This window comes from Olea europaea, chromosome 5 (genome assembly GCF_002742605.1).
Source record: "Olea europaea var. sylvestris chromosome 5, O_europaea_v1, whole genome shotgun sequence".
NCBI classification, from domain to species: Eukaryota; Viridiplantae; Streptophyta; class Magnoliopsida; order Lamiales; family Oleaceae; genus Olea; species Olea europaea.
In genome coordinates this window covers 3,237,289-3,257,793 of record NC_036241.1, presented here as the reverse complement: position 1 = coordinate 3,257,793, position 20,505 = coordinate 3,237,289, and the positions used below count along the sequence as shown (strand labels likewise).

At 34.5% G+C, this 20,505-nt stretch overlaps 1 protein-coding gene across 2 annotated transcripts; it reads right to left on the bottom strand.

The window, feature by feature from the left end:
• Positions 1-4,882: 4,882 nt before the first annotated feature.
• LOC111394923 (pectin acetylesterase 7-like) lies at positions 4,883-6,074 on the bottom strand. 2 transcript variants are annotated; one of them, XR_002702762.1, is made up of 4 exons: positions 5,964-6,074; positions 5,758-5,882; positions 5,485-5,643; positions 4,883-5,144 (listed from the first exon to the last, which is right to left on the bottom strand). XR_002702762.1 is itself a non-coding variant. In XM_023020970.1 (3 exons), exons 1-3 carry the CDS (start codon positions 5,979-5,981, stop codon positions 5,487-5,489), a joined length of 300 nt encoding a protein of 99 aa, XP_022876738.1. In that variant the 5' UTR covers positions 5,982-6,074; the 3' UTR covers positions 5,381-5,486. The 2 variants fall into 2 exon arrangements, 1 of the variants encoding a protein (XP_022876738.1); XM_023020970.1 differs by lacking the exon at positions 4,883-5,144 and having other exon boundaries at positions 5,381-5,643.
• Positions 6,075-20,505: the final 14,431 nt, after the last annotated feature.

Sequence of the window (20,505 nt, the reverse complement as noted above, 5' to 3'; positions counted from 1 at the left end):
AGAATTCCTTGAAAAGTTCAATCTTTTTGAAGACCAATTCCCTATATAGTTGGGTTTTAGGTTGACTTGCATATCCTTTAAGAATGCTCAGTTCCAAATTATTTCACTTACATGTTCAAACAAAAAATGGATAATGTAAATTGTTCGAATTAGAGCTGAATCGGATGATTCATTTTAATTTTATGCTGTTCCAATTTAAAATGGGAATAATCTGATAAACATTGTTTAAATTAGTGCTGATTCATAAATATTATTTCATTTATTCTTTCATGCCATTGGAATGCCAAAAAGGAAAATAAATAAATGTACATTGTTTGAACTTTGAATTAGCGTTGAATCATATTATTTTGTTTATTCCTTTTTACGTCTTTGGAATACCGAAAGGAGAAAAATTAATGTAAATTTTACGATTTAGTGTTCTCGATGAGTGATGATGTACATTGCATAAGATGAGTGTTGACTACTCAACATTGGGATTCTAAGGACATCTCCAATGGTTGTACCGTTGCACCATTTTTTGGTGTAAAGTTGGTCCAATGCAATACCAAACTTTGCACCATTTTGGTGCAAAATGGTGCAAAGTGAATAGTGCTGGACCATATTTGGTGCAGCACTATTCATTACACCATTTTTTTGCACCAAATGGTGCAATGTCCATTTTGCCCTTTTTCATTTTTTAAAGATAATGGTTAAGGATATTTATGTCATTTTCGTTCTATAATAATAATAATAATAATAATAATAATAATAATAATAATAAAAAATTACACTATTAATTATATTATTAAAGTTTATTATTTTTAATAATATAATCAATGATAATTAACGTAATTGTTAATTTAACGTAAAGTTTATTATTTTTGTAAATTTAACGTAATTGTTTATCATAAATTAATAATATAATCAATTATTTTTATCAATTTAACATAATATATAAAACATGTGAATAATTTAGTAATCAATATATTTGTCAATTTAATGAAGTTATGATTTAATAATTTATATATAGTTATAAAATAAATAAATAATTTTTTAAAATAAATACATTGAGAAAAATCGAAAGAATAAATAAAATAATAAAGCACTGTTCATTTGGTGTAAGTTTTGGTATAATGGTTGTAGAAGAATTTTGGTTTGGTGCAAAATTTGGTACAAAATTTGGTGCAAAATTTGGTGCAGTGCTAGAGATGGCCTAATATCCATGTTTGTCATCAAAATACTAGAGACAAATACAAAGTAAAATCATTGAAAAGAATTCATAGTAGGTTTTATGTGCATCTCTTTTATATATATGGTGAAAGCATATGATTCTTCAATAATATCTTTGTCCCAATAAAAAACTTAGAATCTCAGAAATTCTTTTTTTTTTTTTTTGCAAGGTCTGTGTGGAATTCAATGTATTATGATTGAAAAGAACTATGGTGTTAATTAAAAAAATTAATGTACAAATTGTTACCACCTCGTCAGGTTTCATAGGATTTTGAAACATGATTTCAGTTTTGTGTTAAATTGTATTGGTGGAACCCAAATTATATTTGTTGTCTATTATGTGAAATAAAACTTGGCATGCGTGAATTAATTAAGGGGGTTACGGGAACTTATTAGGAGAAAAGTTGTGAAATAGCGTTAATGGAAATCAAGGACATGTTTCCTTGCGTCAAATAATTTCTGTTTGTTATTCCCATATGTGATATTGCTTGAATTGACTTAATTAAGTCAGTTGAAATGGAAATATAAATTAATAGAAATGCATGAATTAGTGCTTAATGATATTATTTCGTTTATTCTTCTGTGCCAATGTAATGCCAAAAAGGAAAAATAAATAAATGTGCACTGTTTGAATTAGCGTTGAATCTTGTGATTTATTTATCGATTTATGTCGTACGAATGTCAAAAATGAGAAAAATCTAATGCAATTTTTTTGGGTTACTGTCGTCGATGAGTGATGATATACATTCCAAAATACGAGAGTTAACTGTTCGACGTTGTAGGTATATAAATAGGTTCAGAATAGTACTGGTTGTCATCAAATTATTAGACAAACACAAAGTAGGAAGATTTCATTATTTATACTGTAATAGCATATGATTAGTCAAATATATTTGCGTTTTAAAAAAATCTTAGCATCTAAACAATTATTTTATTTAAGGTTTGTAAAATGAGTTGGAATTCAATGATGTCTTATTGAATATAACTATTTTTCTTTTTAAACATTTAAAATCTTCTACGTATACTAATAAAACTGTTTTTGCAATGTAGGAAAATGATTGGATTTGAAAGAGAAAGGTTGCAGGTATGTTCACTGACAAGGAATCTGCTAGTTTTCATGGACTGTTTGAGAAAAGAGAATGTGGTTGCACTGTTACCACGTTAGTGCACTTGGAAACCTAGAGTTTCAGTTGATGAAAAACTTGAGATTGAATGCAAATTATTTGAAAATAGTTCTAAGGGTTCTCTCCAAATTCAAACTAACATCTTATATTGAATTAGGAAAAAATAAGTCTCTTTTAAAAACGCAGAGGAGAGAGAAAAGCAATTTGGGCGAATTGGGTGATTTCACAAAAAACCATTAGGGCTCGAGGCTGAATCTCATCTGCAGACGGGATTACCATGACTACCGTCTTGCCAGTGCAACCAGCTCTGGCAGGGCTTTCCGGTGAGCATCAGGGTGGAGCCACAATAGGTGGGTTTCCGGTTGGAGTGCAACACAACAGATTGTATTCGGAGGTTGTCAAGCCGCGCGAGAAAACTGGGATTAATCAGACGGTGATAAAAATGGATATGGCCATCACAATGTGAGGTCCAAAATTGATTAACAGTGAGCTTGGGTTTATTTTTACAAATGTGGAAGAGAAGACCCTATCTGAGGACTTACGGTTTGCTTTGGTGATGAAATTCCTTACGGTGAGGCCAAATATTGATGTGGTTCAACGGACAGTTAATAAAACTTGGGGCCTTCAAGTGATTCCAGTAATTAGCTACATGGATGCCTCACATGTGCTGATTCAATTGAAGAACGAGGCAGATTACTTGCATGTGTGGACAAGAGAGGATCGATCGTTGGCTGGGGCGACATTTCGTCTCTTGAAATGGTCGGTCGAGTTTGATCTTAATAGAGAATCTTCTATTGTTGCACAGTGGATCTTTTTACCGGGTTTGTCGATGCATATGTATAGTCTAGATTGCTTAAGAATTTTGGCGACTCGATTTGGAAGATACTTGGGGACTAACCATGCAACATTGAATTGGTCTCGGGCCACATGGGCTAGAATGTGTATTGAAGTGGATTTCCTTGCAGAACCAGTCAGTAGTTTTCCTATTGTTACTTCATCGAAGACATTTTGGCAAGAGGTTCAGTATGAGAAGCCATGTTTCTATTGTATCAAATGTGGTCGGCAAGGTCATCCTGAATCTATGTGTCGGGTTGGACAGAGCCGTGTGCTCCCTCAAAAAGTGATGGAGAGACAGGAATGGTGCAAGAAAGAAGGGCAGGATATGGCGAAAAATAAAGATAAGGTGGATGAAATAGTTGGGCAACTGGAGATTACTCGAATTAAGAAGGGGGAATCGTCGGTGGGGGTAGGTAAATTTGTCAAGGAGAGTGAGAGTTTGTGTGATGCTATGGTGAGGTTTAAGGAGGTTGACCCCTTGGTGAATACATGAGATAGTGGTTCGACTAGGGTAGGGAAAACTCAAATTGCAGAGAGGGAGCTTGAACTATTGGAGGATGAATTAAGTGAGGATTTGACTATGAAAGATGATTCAACACATGTTGATATAGGTGCAGGGAAGGAAGCTTCGTCCAGCATTGACATTGTGAAGGACTTTTTCAAAGTGGTTGATGAAGATTTGGAGGCCGTAAATGACCAGATACCAGTAGGGAATGAGAGGTATCCTATTGATGGTGATGATGTGAATGTGCAAGATGGTGGAGAAGAACAACAACAGCGTCCTATCCATCATGAGTCTAATTGTGAAAAGGAAATAAGGGGATGCGAAGGGAAGAAAGACCCAGACTATTGGTCTAATTTAGACGTCCATAAACAATATACTGAAGTATAGAAGACTATTCCCCAGGTTACTAGAGCATCACAGAGGGCGCGAGCACGCCCTACTAAACTTGACTTATGATTGATCAACTATTAATGTGGAACGTACGAGGGGTGGGCACATCAAAAGGAAGGATGGAAAAGTTAGTGAGGAAATTCAATGTAGAAATACTAGCACTACAAGAAATTGATGCTTTCCCTACAAATTTTACTTGTAGAGAAAGGTTCATATTTGTAGGAAAAAATTTTTGCATACGAAAAATGTTTGTAGGCATATTTGTGGGGCAAACATTGAGGGAAAAGGTATAAGACGATAATTTTTTTAAATTTGTGGGCTAAGGTTTTTCCCTACGAACCCTTTGGAGACAAACACAATTCGTCGTGTAAGTTTTTCCCCAACAAAATCATTCGTCTGCTAAAGTTAATTTTACCCACAAAACAATCACGCTTTTCCCTACATTGTGTTTTTTTCTACAAATAAATTGTGGGAAAAAATATTTATGACAACATGGTACGTATTATTTTGTGGGTTAAACCCTATTTACAAAAAAAATTTGTGGGGAAAATATATTTGTATGTTATTTTGAAAGAATTTGTAGGAAGAAATTAAATTATTTCATAATAATAATAATAATAATAATAATAATAATAATAATAATAATAATAATAATAATAATAATAATAATATATTGTAGTAATTTTTTTAACCTTATTCAAAATAATATAAAAAGGCCAAAGACTATAAATTATTAAACATGTATCAATCAATGTAGTATTGAATCCAAAATATTTTACCAAAACAAAAATATAACAAAATTTATAGTTCATCCAAATCCAAATTAGACAATTTTCAATTTACAGGCATCTAATAAAAGAGTAAAAAAAGAATTAACTAGTGATTCAAAGAAAATAGAGTAAAAGAATACAAGACTCTGAATTGATCATTAGCTAGCCTGCTTTTGAGTTATGCAGCTTGTAGCAATGAAATCACCCTGATGCTTGTGAAGGTGGATTAAGTAATAGATAACACATAGCCCCTCTAACTATTTATTGACCAGTTCACCAGGAATGTCTTGCTGCAGTTTTCCAATAAACCTATATAAGAAGGAAGTCTTCTTAACATTCTATAACAGAATATAGATAATAAGAGAGAAGACTCAGCATTTTCACACTATTTTAATCACTCTTAGAGTTGTTAAGGGATCAAAAAAATACGTTTTAAAATTAAAATGTCATGCCGTTATAAGATATTATAGTCATAGTTATCAATTCAAAGGCTGCTCCTGGGAACTAAAGAAACAAAGATGAAATTACTTCAATCCATCTTTACCTTTCTTTGTTGAGCATAAGATTTAGTTCGACAACTTAAAATAGACATATATTGCTGGAATAATAGTTTACCAAGAACAGAACTTCACCATAATCAACCATGTACCTTTATAAATGCCAATTTGATCTAGTCTGGTACATTAATATCGTAAATGGGGGGTTTGTAGGAATGCCTGCACCCACTGGCTCTGTGATTGGTTCACTGTGTGTCTTGACAACATCATAATAGAAATCCTCTATATGTGGTGCTCCAGAGATATCCTTCCTGTTATAGAGGATAAAAAGAAAGATGTTGGATCCACATGAAACAAAAGAACGTGATTCTTGTACATATCAAATTATTTTGTCTGGGTACCATGCCCTTCATAAAAAATCTTACGCGTTAATAAAATACCATGCATCAGCAAAATACTTTACTTTAGCAACCATGGGAACAAGAGCTTTGAAGTTATCACAATGCAAAATCGATGCCAATCCACCGGCTGAACATCCAGACAGAATGGCCTACATAAGAAAACTCAAGTTAACAATAGCAAGTAAGATTACATTTTAAGTTGGAGGAAAAAACATGAGAGAAAATCATACATTTTCAACATTCTTCATTCCTTCTTCAAGTATTTGGCCAAATATATCTCTGGTACCTGGATGGCAAAATCAAAAGAGAAATACTCTGTTTGATTGCCAAAAATGCAACAAGAAGAAGATAAGTTTCATTCTATATAATTTAATCAATTCCATTGTGATGTTTGTTGATCTCAACATCATCATTTTTACTATGTTTCAAACATAGTCACTACATCTTTTCCTATTGTATGAATTATATTCTCCTAAAAAAAATAATCAGGCAACTACTCTTATTTCCTAGGATGATCTAAAGTACAATCTTTCAATGATCCATTCTTCCGCCATATATATATATATATATATATATTAATTCCTGCACCAGATCCCCTATCAAAATGATATGCTGGTGGACTACCGTCTAAACAAACTACTACCGTCTAAACAAACTGCGAGCACAAAGCAGAAAAATATTTTGTTCTAAATGTTGACCCTTAATGTTTTACCTGCTCCTTTTGCCACAACACTTTGAACATAAGTAATATCAACCAAAAATCCTTATGTTCTTATCACAATCAGCATACAAAGAAGAATGTGGAGAAATTTTTGTAATCTTCCATTCATCATTCTGTCCAGATTTAAATGGATTCACTATTAATTCACGAAAATAACATGGGATTCCTTTTTTTTTTTTAATGTAAAATGAAGACCTAACATCTTTCCAATAATTTTTTAACTTCTAAATTAATGTAAAATTTTAATCATCATCTACTTGATTCATGAAACCAGCCACGCCTAATTTCTAAATAGATTAAGTTTTCTTTGAAGTTTCCCATAAATGTAAAATTGAAGATTTCACGAGAATCAACAGTCATTTTTAAATTTCCCCTTGAAAAATGAAAAAAAAAAAAGGATTAATGAAGAACGGTTTTAACCTCGAGGGTTTTGGCAGTAGAAGGCAAAGATGATAATAATTCAACAAATAAGTTACATCATGACATACAAAGAGAAGATTTAAACAAGAGAAATTACCACCTCCTCTTCTCGCTATGATGAACGCTTAAAACGGCTTGCTTCCATGGAGAATTCTTTTGATTTCTGAAAGTAAGAAACAATGGAAGAGGAATAACAGTTAGGTGACGACAAGAGGTTGAAGAGGAAGGTGAGGGGGTTCGAATGGTAGTGGGATCCGGTGGTCTAGGTGGCGGGTGGTGGTCGATTGTTGAGGAAGAAGGCGGCAGTTCTTCCATGGTTCTCTCACGCACAGTGATGGAAAAGAGGAAAAAGCGGCTGTTTTCTATGTTTTAAAAATTTTGCGTGTTTTAAATTGGAAAAATTTCCCACTAATTATTAGCCTGCAAATAAATCAAATTTTTTGTAGGCTAAAGATATATCTTGCCCTTCAAAATTTATTGTCTTAAAAAAAATATAATTTTTTGTGGGTACAAGCCCTTCCATTATTAAAAATTTTGAATCAAATCATATCCTTACGAAATGTCCTTTTGTAGGGAAAAGTGAACTCCGCCCCACAAATTTTAATTTGTCTGTGGAATTTTTGTAGGAAAACTATATATTTCTTGCAGTGTAGGGATTGCGGAACCTTTTCATGGGGAAGAAAAAATGAAGCTTTTGGCTTGTAAAATAAAGTTGCCAAACTTTATATCAAATAAGAAAACAAGAGGTAAGTTATGGGTTTTTTGGAGTGAAGATTACAAGGTTGACTAGGTTTATTTCTCGGATCAAGCTTTACATGAAGTTTTCATGAAGGGAGAATATAAGATGTTAGTATCGTTCATTTATGCGAAATGTAATGCTTTGGAAAGGAGGATACTTTGGCAGGAGTTGGAGAATGTTAGGGTGAGTGGCCTTCCTTAGGCGGTCTCTGGCGATTTCAATATCATTAGAAATGACTCTGAGTGAGTGGGTGGCCACCCTAGACCTCTTTAGGCTATGGAAGATTTTAACGAGTGCATTGACAAGTGTGGTCTCTTGGAGTTGCTAGTTCTAGGTAGAAAATTATCTTGGTGCAATGGACGTGAGGGCTTGACTAGAAGTTGGGTGCGGCTGGACAGAACACTGGTAAATGAGGAGGTGTTACGTGACTTCCTGGAAGCAAGTATGAAGTACATGTCGGGAACATCTGCTGATCACCGCCCTATGACTATTAACTTGCAAAAAAAGTATGCTTTGTATGGCCCGACTCCATTTCGGTTCCAACGAATGTGGTGTGAGCATGAGGGTTTTTTACCACTTGTGGAGGCAGCATGGAGATTGGGAGATAGTGGTTTGATGTTGGGTGGCTTAGAAAAATTAGCGGCTAAACTGAAGGATACTAAAAAAGCTTTGAAAGTGTGGAATAAAGAGATTTTTGGGAGAGTTGATAATGTTATTTTGGAGTTAGAATAACATGTGGAGGCTCTCGATAGCAGGTTACAAGTTGCATATTCTAATGTGGTAGAACAAGAATACTTGATATCTAAAATTGAATTGGAGGAATGGCAAAGAAGAGAGGAAATTAGATTGTTCCAACTGGCAAAAAAGAAATGGTTGTCTTACGGTGATAACAATTCTAAATTTTATCATGCTGTAGTCTTGCAAAAACGAAGAAAATCAAAGTTAAATCAGATAAAGCTTACAGACGACACTATTCTGTCGACTCCGTAGCAAATACATGCAGAAGCTGTGAAATATCTTTAGACTGTCCTTGCGAGCAAGGAAAGCGAAATTGTGCCAGATTTGTCTCATATCATTGAGTCTGCAGTTTCTCAAGAGGAAGGACAGATGCTATGTGCTTTGCTGATTGAAGAGGAGGTTCGAACTACAACTCATTAGATACCTATGGATAGCACACCTGGGCCTGATGGATATGGATCAGCTTTCTTTATCAAGTGCTGGGATATTATAAAAGGGGATCTAGTGGAGGCAACAAAGGAGTTTTTTGAAAGAGGGGTGCTTTCTCGATTTTATACATCATCCTATATAGTGTTGATCCCAAAGGTGGAGAATCCTAGCGGTTTTGATAAGTTTCGACCAATCAATCTTTGCTCTGTTGTGTACAAAATATTTTCGAAGATTTTGGTGCAGAGAATGAGTGTTATACTTTGTAGAATTATTTCTCAAGAGCAAGGAGCCTTCATCCCTGGTTGAAGTATTTTCGAGAACATTACACTCACTTAAGAATTAGTGAACTCTCTTAATAAAAAGGTTTGTGGTGGATATGTGATGATTAAAGTAGATATGGCTAAAGCATATGATAGGGTGGAGTGGCATTTGTTACTTCATATTTTATCATCCTTTGGGTTTCCGACGAGGTTTTGTAAGTTAATTGAACGGTGTATATCCACACCATGGTTCTCAGTGATGATGAATGGAACCATGCAAGGTTTTTTAAATCATCGCGTGGTCTTCGTCAAGGAGATCATTTATCCCCTTATTTGTTTATTATCATGCAAGAGGTGTTGACTAGAATGCTGAAGAGGGGTTTTGAGGAAGGACGGATTGGGTGTTTCTCAGATCCTAGGGGCATGACTGTGATAACTCATTTGTTGTATGCTGATGATTTAATCATTTTTGCCAATGGAGGGAAAAGGTTTATCAGAGAGCTCAGGAAGTTCTAGGTCTATATGAGAGCTGGTCTGGTAAAAAGATCAACAAGGAAAAGAGTGCTATTTTTTTCTCAAAAAATTGTTCTGTGACTTGGAAAGGAGTAACACTAAGGGAGAGTAGTTTTAAGGAGGGTCAATTTCCAGTTATCTACTTGGGTGTTCCAGTGGTCCAGGGTCGTTTAACTACTTGCCATCTTGAGCCCTTGGTGGAGAAAATCAGAAAGAAAATTGTAGGTTGGAAGCTTCAATTGCTGTCACTAGGGGACAGATTGGTCTTACTTCGTCATGTTCTCACGTGTATGGCTACCCATTTGTTATCTGTGTTGAATGTTCCAAAATCTATTTTTAAGAGACTCAATTCCATCATCTCATCTTTCTTTTGGGGTGAGGTTAATGGAAGGACTAGGAAGAAATGGTGTTCTTGGGATAAACTTTGTAAACCGGTCATGGGGGGGATCGGAGTTAGGAAATTTGAAGATGTCCAGCGTGCCCTACACATGAAGTTTGTATGGAAATTACTGTCATCAGATTGGTTATGGGCAACTTTTTTTCGAGCAAAATATACGAAGCATGGTTTGATTGATGTCTCCAATTTACGTTGTATATGCTCTCGATTCTGGTGCTCTGTTGTGGGATGCATCCCTGATGTGATTAATAATAGTCAATGGCAGATTAGGGAGGGTTCTATCTCGTTCTGGTATGCTCATTGGTTAGATGATGGCCCTTTGTCACGGAAAGCATCACATATTGATCAACCAACTCTTAGAATCAAAGATATTTGCTTGGATAGTGGTTGGAATATGAATCAATTACTGCAACTTGTAGGGAAAGATAAAGCCGCTAGTGTTATGGCTAAGGTGAGTAAATGTAGAGAGGGAGATGATGTTCTTATTTGGAAATTGAATAGTCAAGTAACATTCTCTTCCAAGAGTGCATGGGACATGATTAGAGTTCGACAGCCCCAAACCTCTTGGGGTAGATGGGTATGGCATTCTGCACTCCCAAAAAGAATGTCAGTGATAATGTGGAAGGCTTTTTCTAAAGTTTTAAGTGTTGATAGTAGAGTTCGGCAAATGGGTGTAGCCTTAGCTTCTCGTTGTGATTGCTGCCTTACGGGAAATGAAGAAACACCCAACCATGTTCTTAGTACAGGTGAGGTGGAAAATGAAGTTTGGAGGAAAGTTTCAGTGGCTTTGGGTATTCGGTGGAGATCTAAACAAAACTGGTATGATAGAGTAAATTTATGGTGGGCCATTGCAGGTAAAAAATCACAAGTTGGGTACTTACAAGGGTTACTTCCAACTATACTAGCGTGGAGGCTATGGATGAGACATTGTAAAGCGAGAATGGAAGGTGTTCATGAAACTGTGGAGCAGATTTTTCGTTCGATAAAATTCTGGCTGCAACATGTGTCATCCAATTTGAAAAAAGAACGAGTTCTCGCGGTCAGAAGAATTACTTCTTAGAAACTTTGATATCAGTCCAATGGTGAATCAGGAGAGACCTCTTTGAATTGTTAAATGGGCTAAACCGACGGCGAGCAGAGTAAAGCTAAATGTAGATGGAAACTGTCTAGGTAACCCAGGTATTGTTGGTGGTGGTCGGATTGTAAAGGATGAAACGGGCAGGTTGATAGTAGGTTTCTCTTCTTTCTTCAGTATGGCACTAACAATGAGGCGGAGTGCTTACTGATGGACTGACCTTGTGTCAGGATTTGGGATTATATCAAGTGGATGTTGAATGTGATTCGTTGTTAGTGGTATCCTGGATTCTGACAAGAAAATGTACGTTATGGTACTTGTGGGATTTTTGGGAAGTTCTCATAGTCCTTCTCAAGAAGTTTGATTTTCACATGATGCATTAGTATAGAGAAGCTAATCAGGTTGCGGATGAGCTAGCGAAGTTAGGTGCTAAGGGGAAGATAGAATGGTTCTTATCATGCATGGAACTACCAAGGTTTTGTCGAGGCTTGATCCGTCTAGACAAGATGGGTGCAGTGTACATTCATCAGAAAAGATAGGCTTTTTTCCATTGTTTGATTAAATTGATAGGAGTTGAGATTATTCATTATTTTTATTGACTGATCGGTTTTTATTACGGTTTTCTTCCGCCTTAAGTGAGGGTTGGTATGAATAAATGCCTGATGGACTTTAAAAAAAATAAAATCTTATCTTGATTTTATAGGTGTGCATTAAACGTGCGAACTGCTATGATAACATTTAGTCGGATTTCAAATTTTATATCTCCTGGGTTTCTTCTACCATGCTAATTTGTACACAAGAAGGACTATTTTTTGTAGATTCTCAAAGAACAATTAATTATACACTTAAAGATGAACAATTTAATTGAGGAAGTTAGTACCATATAATTATTTTTTTTAAAATTTTAAATTAGAATTATTATTATTATTTTAGGAAGTTTACAGTTGAAAAACGTTATGATTACCAAAAACGACCACCAAATCAAGAATTTATGTTTTTATAGTTTATTTCCTTGTTTCTTTATTGATTAGAGATATTTTCACTTGAACTAACAAGGATGTCATATACTATGACATCAATTTGGCAGTGAACCTATCTGTAGTTCAGTTTGCAAATGATTCTTGAAAAATCATCACACGTAACAATTGGAAGAGTCAAATTTGGATCACTAATAGTTATAGGAAATGAGTTTCTTTAAGAATTGCTTGTTTGCTAAACATACCTTTCAAAGACCTTTATGTCAAATCTGTCTTCGTGATGAAATTGTACACTGTTCTAGATGTCTTATACTGCATCAATTCAATCTTTGAAGGAAGTTTGCAAGATATACCTGATTATTTATTTTGTTATATTGTTGGAACATCATAAATGAAGGATCAATTAATGTGCTTCTTTTGAATTAGTGAATTTTGGATGAATGGCGATTTCAAAGTAACTCTTTTCTCATGCACGAGTTACTATCCTTGATATCGCAAAAATGAATGGTTATTAACTCAATCGATCTAGTTGCAACCATGGATCAATAGTAACCTAAACCTAAACTTTATTGCAAAAGTTTAATGTTTCCTACTTAAAGTTAGGGTTTAATCAGTAGAAAGATGGGAATATTAAGTGTAGATCACCCATTACTTTCTGCACCCATCCTGTGTGCCATCAAAATATTGCACTAGCGAATACAGGTATAAAATTTTGGTCACTAATTCTAATAGGATAAGTGTATTGCTATCTTTAGGAATTGTTGCTAAAGATAATTTTCCAAGACCTTTACATCAAACAATTCATCGTCCTGAATTTGTACGCTGTTTTAGATATATCATGATGCTTGACCTAGAATGTAACTCCCCAAATTTTTTTAACTTGACGTGTTACCAAACACGAGTTCTTATTGTTTAGAAAATTATGATCCTCGTGAATTCATATTTCAGAATTTAATATGGCCACGATTTAATGATAATTATGATCCCCTATGTGTACATAGTTAGGAATGCACTGTCTCTGTTTTATTTCATTTATAGTTTATGTCGTTGGAATGTCAAGAAGGGACAAAAAAAAAAAAGTACATTAATTGAATCAGAGCTGAAATGTATTATTACTAGAACGATTGGGTTTTATTAGTGTATATGTTTATTCATACTTTTGATCAATGCGTGCATGAGTAGGCATCTAATCTAGTTTCCTATGGCCTTTTGATTTAAAAATTTCTTACATGGTTGATTATTTAGATGTATCATTTTTGGGAGTTGAGATAAAGGTAAATAGAAGGGGACCTTCATTTCTTTATTTCCTGACCTTTTTCTTTAATAGATGAATCTTGCTACAAGTTGAAAGTCGAGAAGCGTCCGAGAATTAATCAAGATTTAAACCAAAGACAACAAACAGTAAAATAAAGTGCTAAAAATTGTAAAATGAACACAAAATTTTTTCGGCCGAAGCCCCAGAGGTTCGGCGACCACTTCTAATGCCTATTCCCCTGTTGAGCATTCATTAAAATGGATAAAGCTCGATTGTACTATAAAGCCCCAAAAATCAGGCAGTAAAATACAAGAATATTTCAGCAGTACAGCAGATATAAAGTCACCAAGACTTATCTCAAGAGAAATCACAAGGCATAATAACATCCACTAAGGAATCAGCCCAAGATCACACAAATCTTCCAAGACCCGCCACTGCTCACTTGCAAATCTCACAGATTCTTGCAAAGATAACACCGAGCAGTCCACAACTATATGGGTCTATCACATTACAAAAGATTTCTCAACATTCATTCACCAAAACCAAGAATATTCTTCAGATAAAAACCCATTTATCACCTAGAATAATGGTTTTCATGTAGGGAAGAAAGAGAGACCAGATACGGGCTTCCAAGATGAAGAATAATGTCTCTCAAATCTGAAAATCATTCCCAGCAGCAATAATAGATTTTGTCTCTCGATTCACAGCATCACATATGCATTTAATCACTAAAATTACTCAAGTATTAGAACCCTAAATCCCCAAGAAATTAGGAATTCTTGTACAGAGAGAAAGGGGTGAGTCGGACTGAACAATAAGAATAATTTTTGAATTTTTCTCCTCTCAGAATCTGCTGGTCAATGGAGTCACTCCAGATTTATATATTGCAAGTCACTAGCATAAGATTGGACAACCATAATTGTGCCACTTGTCAAGATCTTGTTGATTGCCTCAACTAATAGAGTTGCTATTTGTAAAACACGTTTTCTTCAATTTTGGAAGCACATCTTTTACTGCCACAGGTTTAATTCTCAACACAAGTACAACAATTTTAATATAATGATTAACAGTCCCCTCACTTACAAGAGGTGGGGCTAGCAATTAAAATAATCACGTGTCCTATGATTGTGAGAATGATGTACCTGTGCAGCACTGTACACACAACATTTTCATTATGGAATGTTGCTTCATTCTGCTGCCTTTATCTTCAAATAGTTAATTAATTTCCTGTACCCACGTTAAAAATTCAGCCAGAATGTCAGTTTGACTGAAATTCATGTGAAGACCAAATAATTGTTGTGTGCATGTTTGTGCGTGTGCGTGCATGCGTGTATTTTCTTTTCTTCCCTTTTTTTTTTGGTTTTAGGGATGAGAATGTATAAGTAATCATTTCTATCCTAGTCCAAAAAATCATGTTGCTATTGTTGCCACTCAATTATATAGCTTTTGTATGGATAGTCCTATAAATTTAAAAATTTGCTTTTGATACAATACATATATAGAAACATAATCACAAACATATGTATATAAAAGGTAATTGCTTTTAACATTTCAAATTTGTGTCACTATGTTTATGATGTGAATCACATTGGACAATACGACACTACACCAAAAATCACTTTTTGCAGCGGGTAGAAAACGTTGCCGTAGACCTATCGCAACGTTCGGGCGTCTATTGTGGGTTTCAACGTTGCTATAGAGTGAAGAGTTTTTGGCAATGTTCATTGCACGTTGCAAAAAGAGATTTTGGAAATGTCCAAAGAACATTGCCGAAGCCTCTTTTTGAACCGTTCACCGCACGTTGCCAAAGCTCTCTTTTTGCAATGTGTAATGAGCGTTGCCAAAGCTCTCTTTTGGCAACGTTCTATGAACATTGCCAAAGTCCTTTTTTTGCAACGTGTAATGAACGTTGCCAAAACCCTCTTTTGGCAACGTTTTATAAACGTTTCCAAATCCTTCTTTTTGCAACATACAATGAACGTTGCCAAAGCCTTATTTTGGCAACGTTAATTGCGCATTGTCGAAACCCTATTTTTGCAACGTGTAATAAACATTGCCAAAGCCCTCTTTTGGCAACGTTCTTTGCACGTTGCAAAAAGAGGGTTTCAGCAAGGTGTAGTGAATGTTGCAAAAAGAGGGTTTGACAGCAAATGCCATTTTTATTTTTATTTTTTTATCAATTATTTCACATTTTTTCTTTCATTGCAAACCTTTGAATTCAAAATCTATTTACTATATATATACGCACAAGTACTTGACAACAAAAATTGAAAGTACTTCATTTAAGTAACGTGATCCCATGTACAATATTACTTCATCAAAACACAATAAATACTCCAACTCAAAAATGCAGACCATCTAACCAAAGAGCTATGAAAATGTCCAAATGTTGTGTAAATAATATAACCAAAGCTTCAAATGAGTCCCAACCCATTCCTTTTACATAGGCGAGATCCAAGAAGACACACAAAAGAACTTTGCTTTAGAACTCAGTTCAGCTCCATGTAATTGCAAGAAAGAAAGAATATAGAAACAAATTAATCAAAAAGGGCAAACAATTAAGAAACAATACAATGTCCTTTAAAGCCGTTCGAAACACAAGTATACTCATTCAACGTATATAGCAGGAGATTAATGTTATTTAAAGCAGAAATTGAATCATACACAAGAATACAAGCTCATAATTAAAACTTGATCGATTTTTAAAAATAAGATCAATTTCGTATGAATGAAAAAATGTAGATATTTACAAAGTACTTCGTCAAATAAGTCTAACACAACTCTTTGGCCAAGCAATAGTACTTCCCATGGCTTCACTAAGAACTCAAAATTCATCTGTTGGTCTATATAAGGGCAACTGACTCATGTATACCTCCTCAACCCAAACTTTCCAACAATCTCGTCCTAGTGGCATGTGATGCACCTTTGCACTTGGGTCTATTGGTGCAATCTTCCCTTCTCCTACAATTTCCTCCTCCTCAAACATATACCTGTCCAATAGTTGACACTTTGCATTTTCCACTGGTGTAATACCTCCTTCCATACCACTTCCTTGTTGGGACTAGAAATTCGCAATAAAATAAAAATATTTTTAAAATTAGTATGATATAATTTGAATTTATATTGAAAAAATAATAAATAATATACGATACAAAAACCTGTGGAGTAAAAGCACGTGAACTCATGTAGTACACATTCTTATTTTCATTCTATAAAATAATACAAAAACTTAAAAATTATTAAAATGTTAAGATATATTAAGCTACGCACGATATCATATTATATGTAATAGAAAAGTATAACCTGAGATAACTTCAAAAGTACTTCAACCTTTTCTTCGAGTGCTTCCATCCTTACTGACTGAGTTTGTAATTTGCTCTCAAGTTCTCTCACTTTCTCACTGCTTTGTGTATTTCCATCTACTTTTGATGGTGTAACCCCAAGTCCAAGTCCCCTTACTCACCCATGACGCTCGGGACCTAAAATTCGAGCAACAACATCATCTCGAATAGAATTTTCGGCTGGTGTATCAGAAATTGACCCGGCACAATTTTCTATCTTCCTTTGCACTTATGAAACTTACATATTACACTAGAAGCAGATACACACACAACCCCCCCCCCCCACACACACACACACACATACAATACACATACCAAAGTTTCGGCAACCACTTCATTTATTGGCTTTCCATCCTTTCGAAGATGTCCATGAGTCCATACTTTCGTTCTCAATCCTTTTATATTTGGATTCTTTCTTTTCTACAATAACAATATTTTCCCAATCATAGACACGTATAAAAAATCAATAAAGATTCATAAAAGAAAAGTTAGTAATTGTACCAAATTGTGAGCCATGCATGAATAACCCTTTTGACTCATAGTACGGAGAAGCTTCTGATTAGTTCTCATTTTGGTAAACTTAGTACTTCTTTCCTATTAAGGAAAAAAATATAAACCAACAATAATTGACTACGAAGTTTAAAGTCATTATGAAAATATAACTTACTTGAAAATCAGTAAAAGAGTATCTTCTACAAACTTTTCCCATGTTTCTTCAGAGTTTATATTCTTTGCTCTAAGAAGGGCAATAGCGCGTTTTCTATTCATGGTGGATGGTACTTGACGTTTGATTTCTTTTCTCAATCTCGATTTGAATGTCCTTCAATATGTTCCCATACATTGAAATGTCTTTTATTGATGGCAGTCACTAACATTGAATCTTTGCTATATTTATCACAAATATAAAAAATGGTGTCAAGCTTTGAACGAAAATGGCAGTGAAGCTTTGAACAAAACATGTATAACAAATAATGTATGTACATTTCATATTAAATAAATGTACCTGTATAAAATTCCAAAGTTCAATTTTTGTCTTGTCAGCCATTGAAGGCCAATTTTTAATAACAACTGGCACATATTCTCGTATTATGGCTCCAGCTATGCTGACAAATTTATCAGAGTTACGGCCAACTATTTGCCTGAATTCACTGAATTCAAGCTCCATCTTCTGATAGTTATTTTTAGCAACCATTTTCAAATGAGTTGGACCTCTTTTTTTTTTTTTTTGTAGCATCTACACTTGTCAAAGCCATGTTTTGATCACTAGTGATTGGAGTGGACAGGGTATATGTAGGTTCACTAGGAGGTCGTAGTTTCTTATTGTCTCCCGAATTGCAACAACAATGGCAGCGCTTCGTCTTTCAGAACTCTTGAAAACTTGCTTATTTGACTTAAAGAATACATCATGAAAACATGGCATAAAATTAATTATTTTCGAAAGTTACCATCTTAAAAAGTGTATTGAAATGCACTCACCTTAGCTTTATCCATCATGCGTATATTTAATAATGTCACCTGGTTCCAAAAAAATCTACTTGAGAGAGTACGAATCTGCAAACAATAAGAGAAAGAGAATGAGATTCAAAGTTCCACTACTTGTAATATAAACAATTATATGTATAAAGACATTTACCAAACAAATCAATTTATATATCACATAATATACCTTCAACATCTATCCTTGCAAAATTCTCATCTTCCCCATGATTGTCTTCAAGTTATGTTACATCCAATGGAATAGTTGACCCATAAAAAGTATCTTCTTCCATATGTAACGCGTGAAAGTCTCTTGGTGATGCTTGCAAAACAACATACCAATTAGATGTTTCATTCTCCTTAGAATAAAAAACTTGTTTCACCTGTGATGCCAAAATGAAATGATCATTTTCAAAATGTCCCTATCCCTAATGAAGGTTAACCCAGGTGAATCCATCTTCCTTTTTTATTCCATTCACAATATTTGTCCAAGCACACCAGAATATTAGAATATGAAATGTATTGTAGTCATGCACTATAATATCATGCAAAACTCTATAATAAAGAACTTTCCAACAACATGTGCATTATCTTTTGCACTAGATCTACATATGGTTGTTGCTTCAACTGAGATGCCATTGTTTTGGTGAGAGTTTTCGGCATCTTTAGTGTGAAATCGAAATCCATTTATTACAAAATTGGAATATGACATGGACTGACATCTAGGGCCACGTGCAAGCCACTTTAAAGTATTCGAAACATTGTCCAGCAACAATTGGCCTGTAATCTGTTATTATTATAAACACGTTAGGAATGAGAGAATAAACAACAAAATTAAACACTAATCTTGTCGATATATGTACTTCGACCTTATTGTGCAACCAGGTAGCAAACGTGTCAATATGTTTCTTATGCAACAAATTCTCATTTCTTCCAAGTCGTTTGTCAGAACTCTTGAGTTCATCCATATGCATCCTAAGTAAAAAAAAAAAAATATATCAAGAAATCCCAAAGAACTTAAAATCTCAAAAAATATATACTTAACTAACATACTGTACGTACGGAGCCACTTCTACACTATTTAGCAATACAGAGCGATGGGCAACGTTCAACATCTCATCAGATAGTACAAGTGGCTTCCCTTTAGAAATTGGATGCCCTGCAACTAAGAAGTCACTCTCATACTCTCCATTGCGTGCAGTCTTAGAGCCGATTTTTGATGCTTGTTTTATGTATTTGCTACAAAATATCGCATTTTCTTCAACAATATATCGTTCAGCTATGCACCCTTCAGGTCTTGCACGATTCATAACATATCCTTCAACACTTTCATATACGTACACATTTTCCAAAAACGTAATAAAATAGAAATCAATTTGATAGTGGATTTAATTTTTGCGAATAAGGAGTACTACATTTCAAATGGGTACATCCAACGATATTGAACTGGTCCACAGAGATGAACTTCTCTTCCAATATGAATTGTTAATAGAACCATTATATCGAAAAAGGAAGGAGGAAAATACCTTTCCAACATGCACAAAGTTTCAGAAACATCCACTTCTAAAATTTCAACCTTATTCCTATCTACAACTCCTTGACATATTTCATTGAAAAATGAACACAATTTAAAAATGGAGTGCCTTGGTCCTTTAGGAAGAAGTCCTCTCAATGCAACTGATAGTAATTGTTGCATTAAAAGGTGACAATCATGAGATTTTAGTCCAACTATCTTACATTCTTCCACTGAAATGCAATTTACAATATTAGAACCATAACCATTAGGTAATCTCAAGGTAGCAAGCGTTTTGTAAAACATTTGTTTTTTTGCTTTTGATAAAGTATGAGGAGCTGCAGGTAAGGAAAATTTATTTCCTCTACTCTCAGGATGTAGATCATGCCTAATATTTATAGCTTCCAAGTCCTTACGATAGTTAATCCCATCTTTTGATTTTCCTTTCAAAATTGTATTAATGATGCTCTCACAAATATTCTTTTCCACGTGCATCACATCCAAATTATGGCGTATAAGCAAAGTTTGCAAATCAAACACCACTTGTGTTATGAGATACTACGCGCAATTAGATGTATTAAAAAAAGGAAATGACATAACTAGAGTTACCTTCCAATATGGTAGTTTGAAAAATATTGACTTTTTCTTCCACGTTACTTTGGATTGAGTTGTATTCATCTTTCTATTTCGCTTACCACTTTTGCCCCAATCATTTACAATTTTATCAATTTCACTGGAATCTTCTTCACCAGTTTTTATCTTTGGCCTAATGCCATTTTCAATATGTCCATCAAACCAGCTCCTTTTCATGCGATATGGATGACTCAATGCAAGAAATCTTCTATGTCCCATGTATGCTAACTTCCTACAATGTGATAACCATACTGAACATGTATGTTCATGACAAATAGGACATGC

Excerpts from the sequence above, each read along its gene's own strand:
- LOC111394923 (XM_023020970.1), bottom strand. Across the intron at positions 5,644-5,757 it reads GCATGGTATTTTATTAACGC|GAAGGATATCTCTGGAGCAC; the intron begins GTAAGATTTTTT and ends CCTCTATAACAG.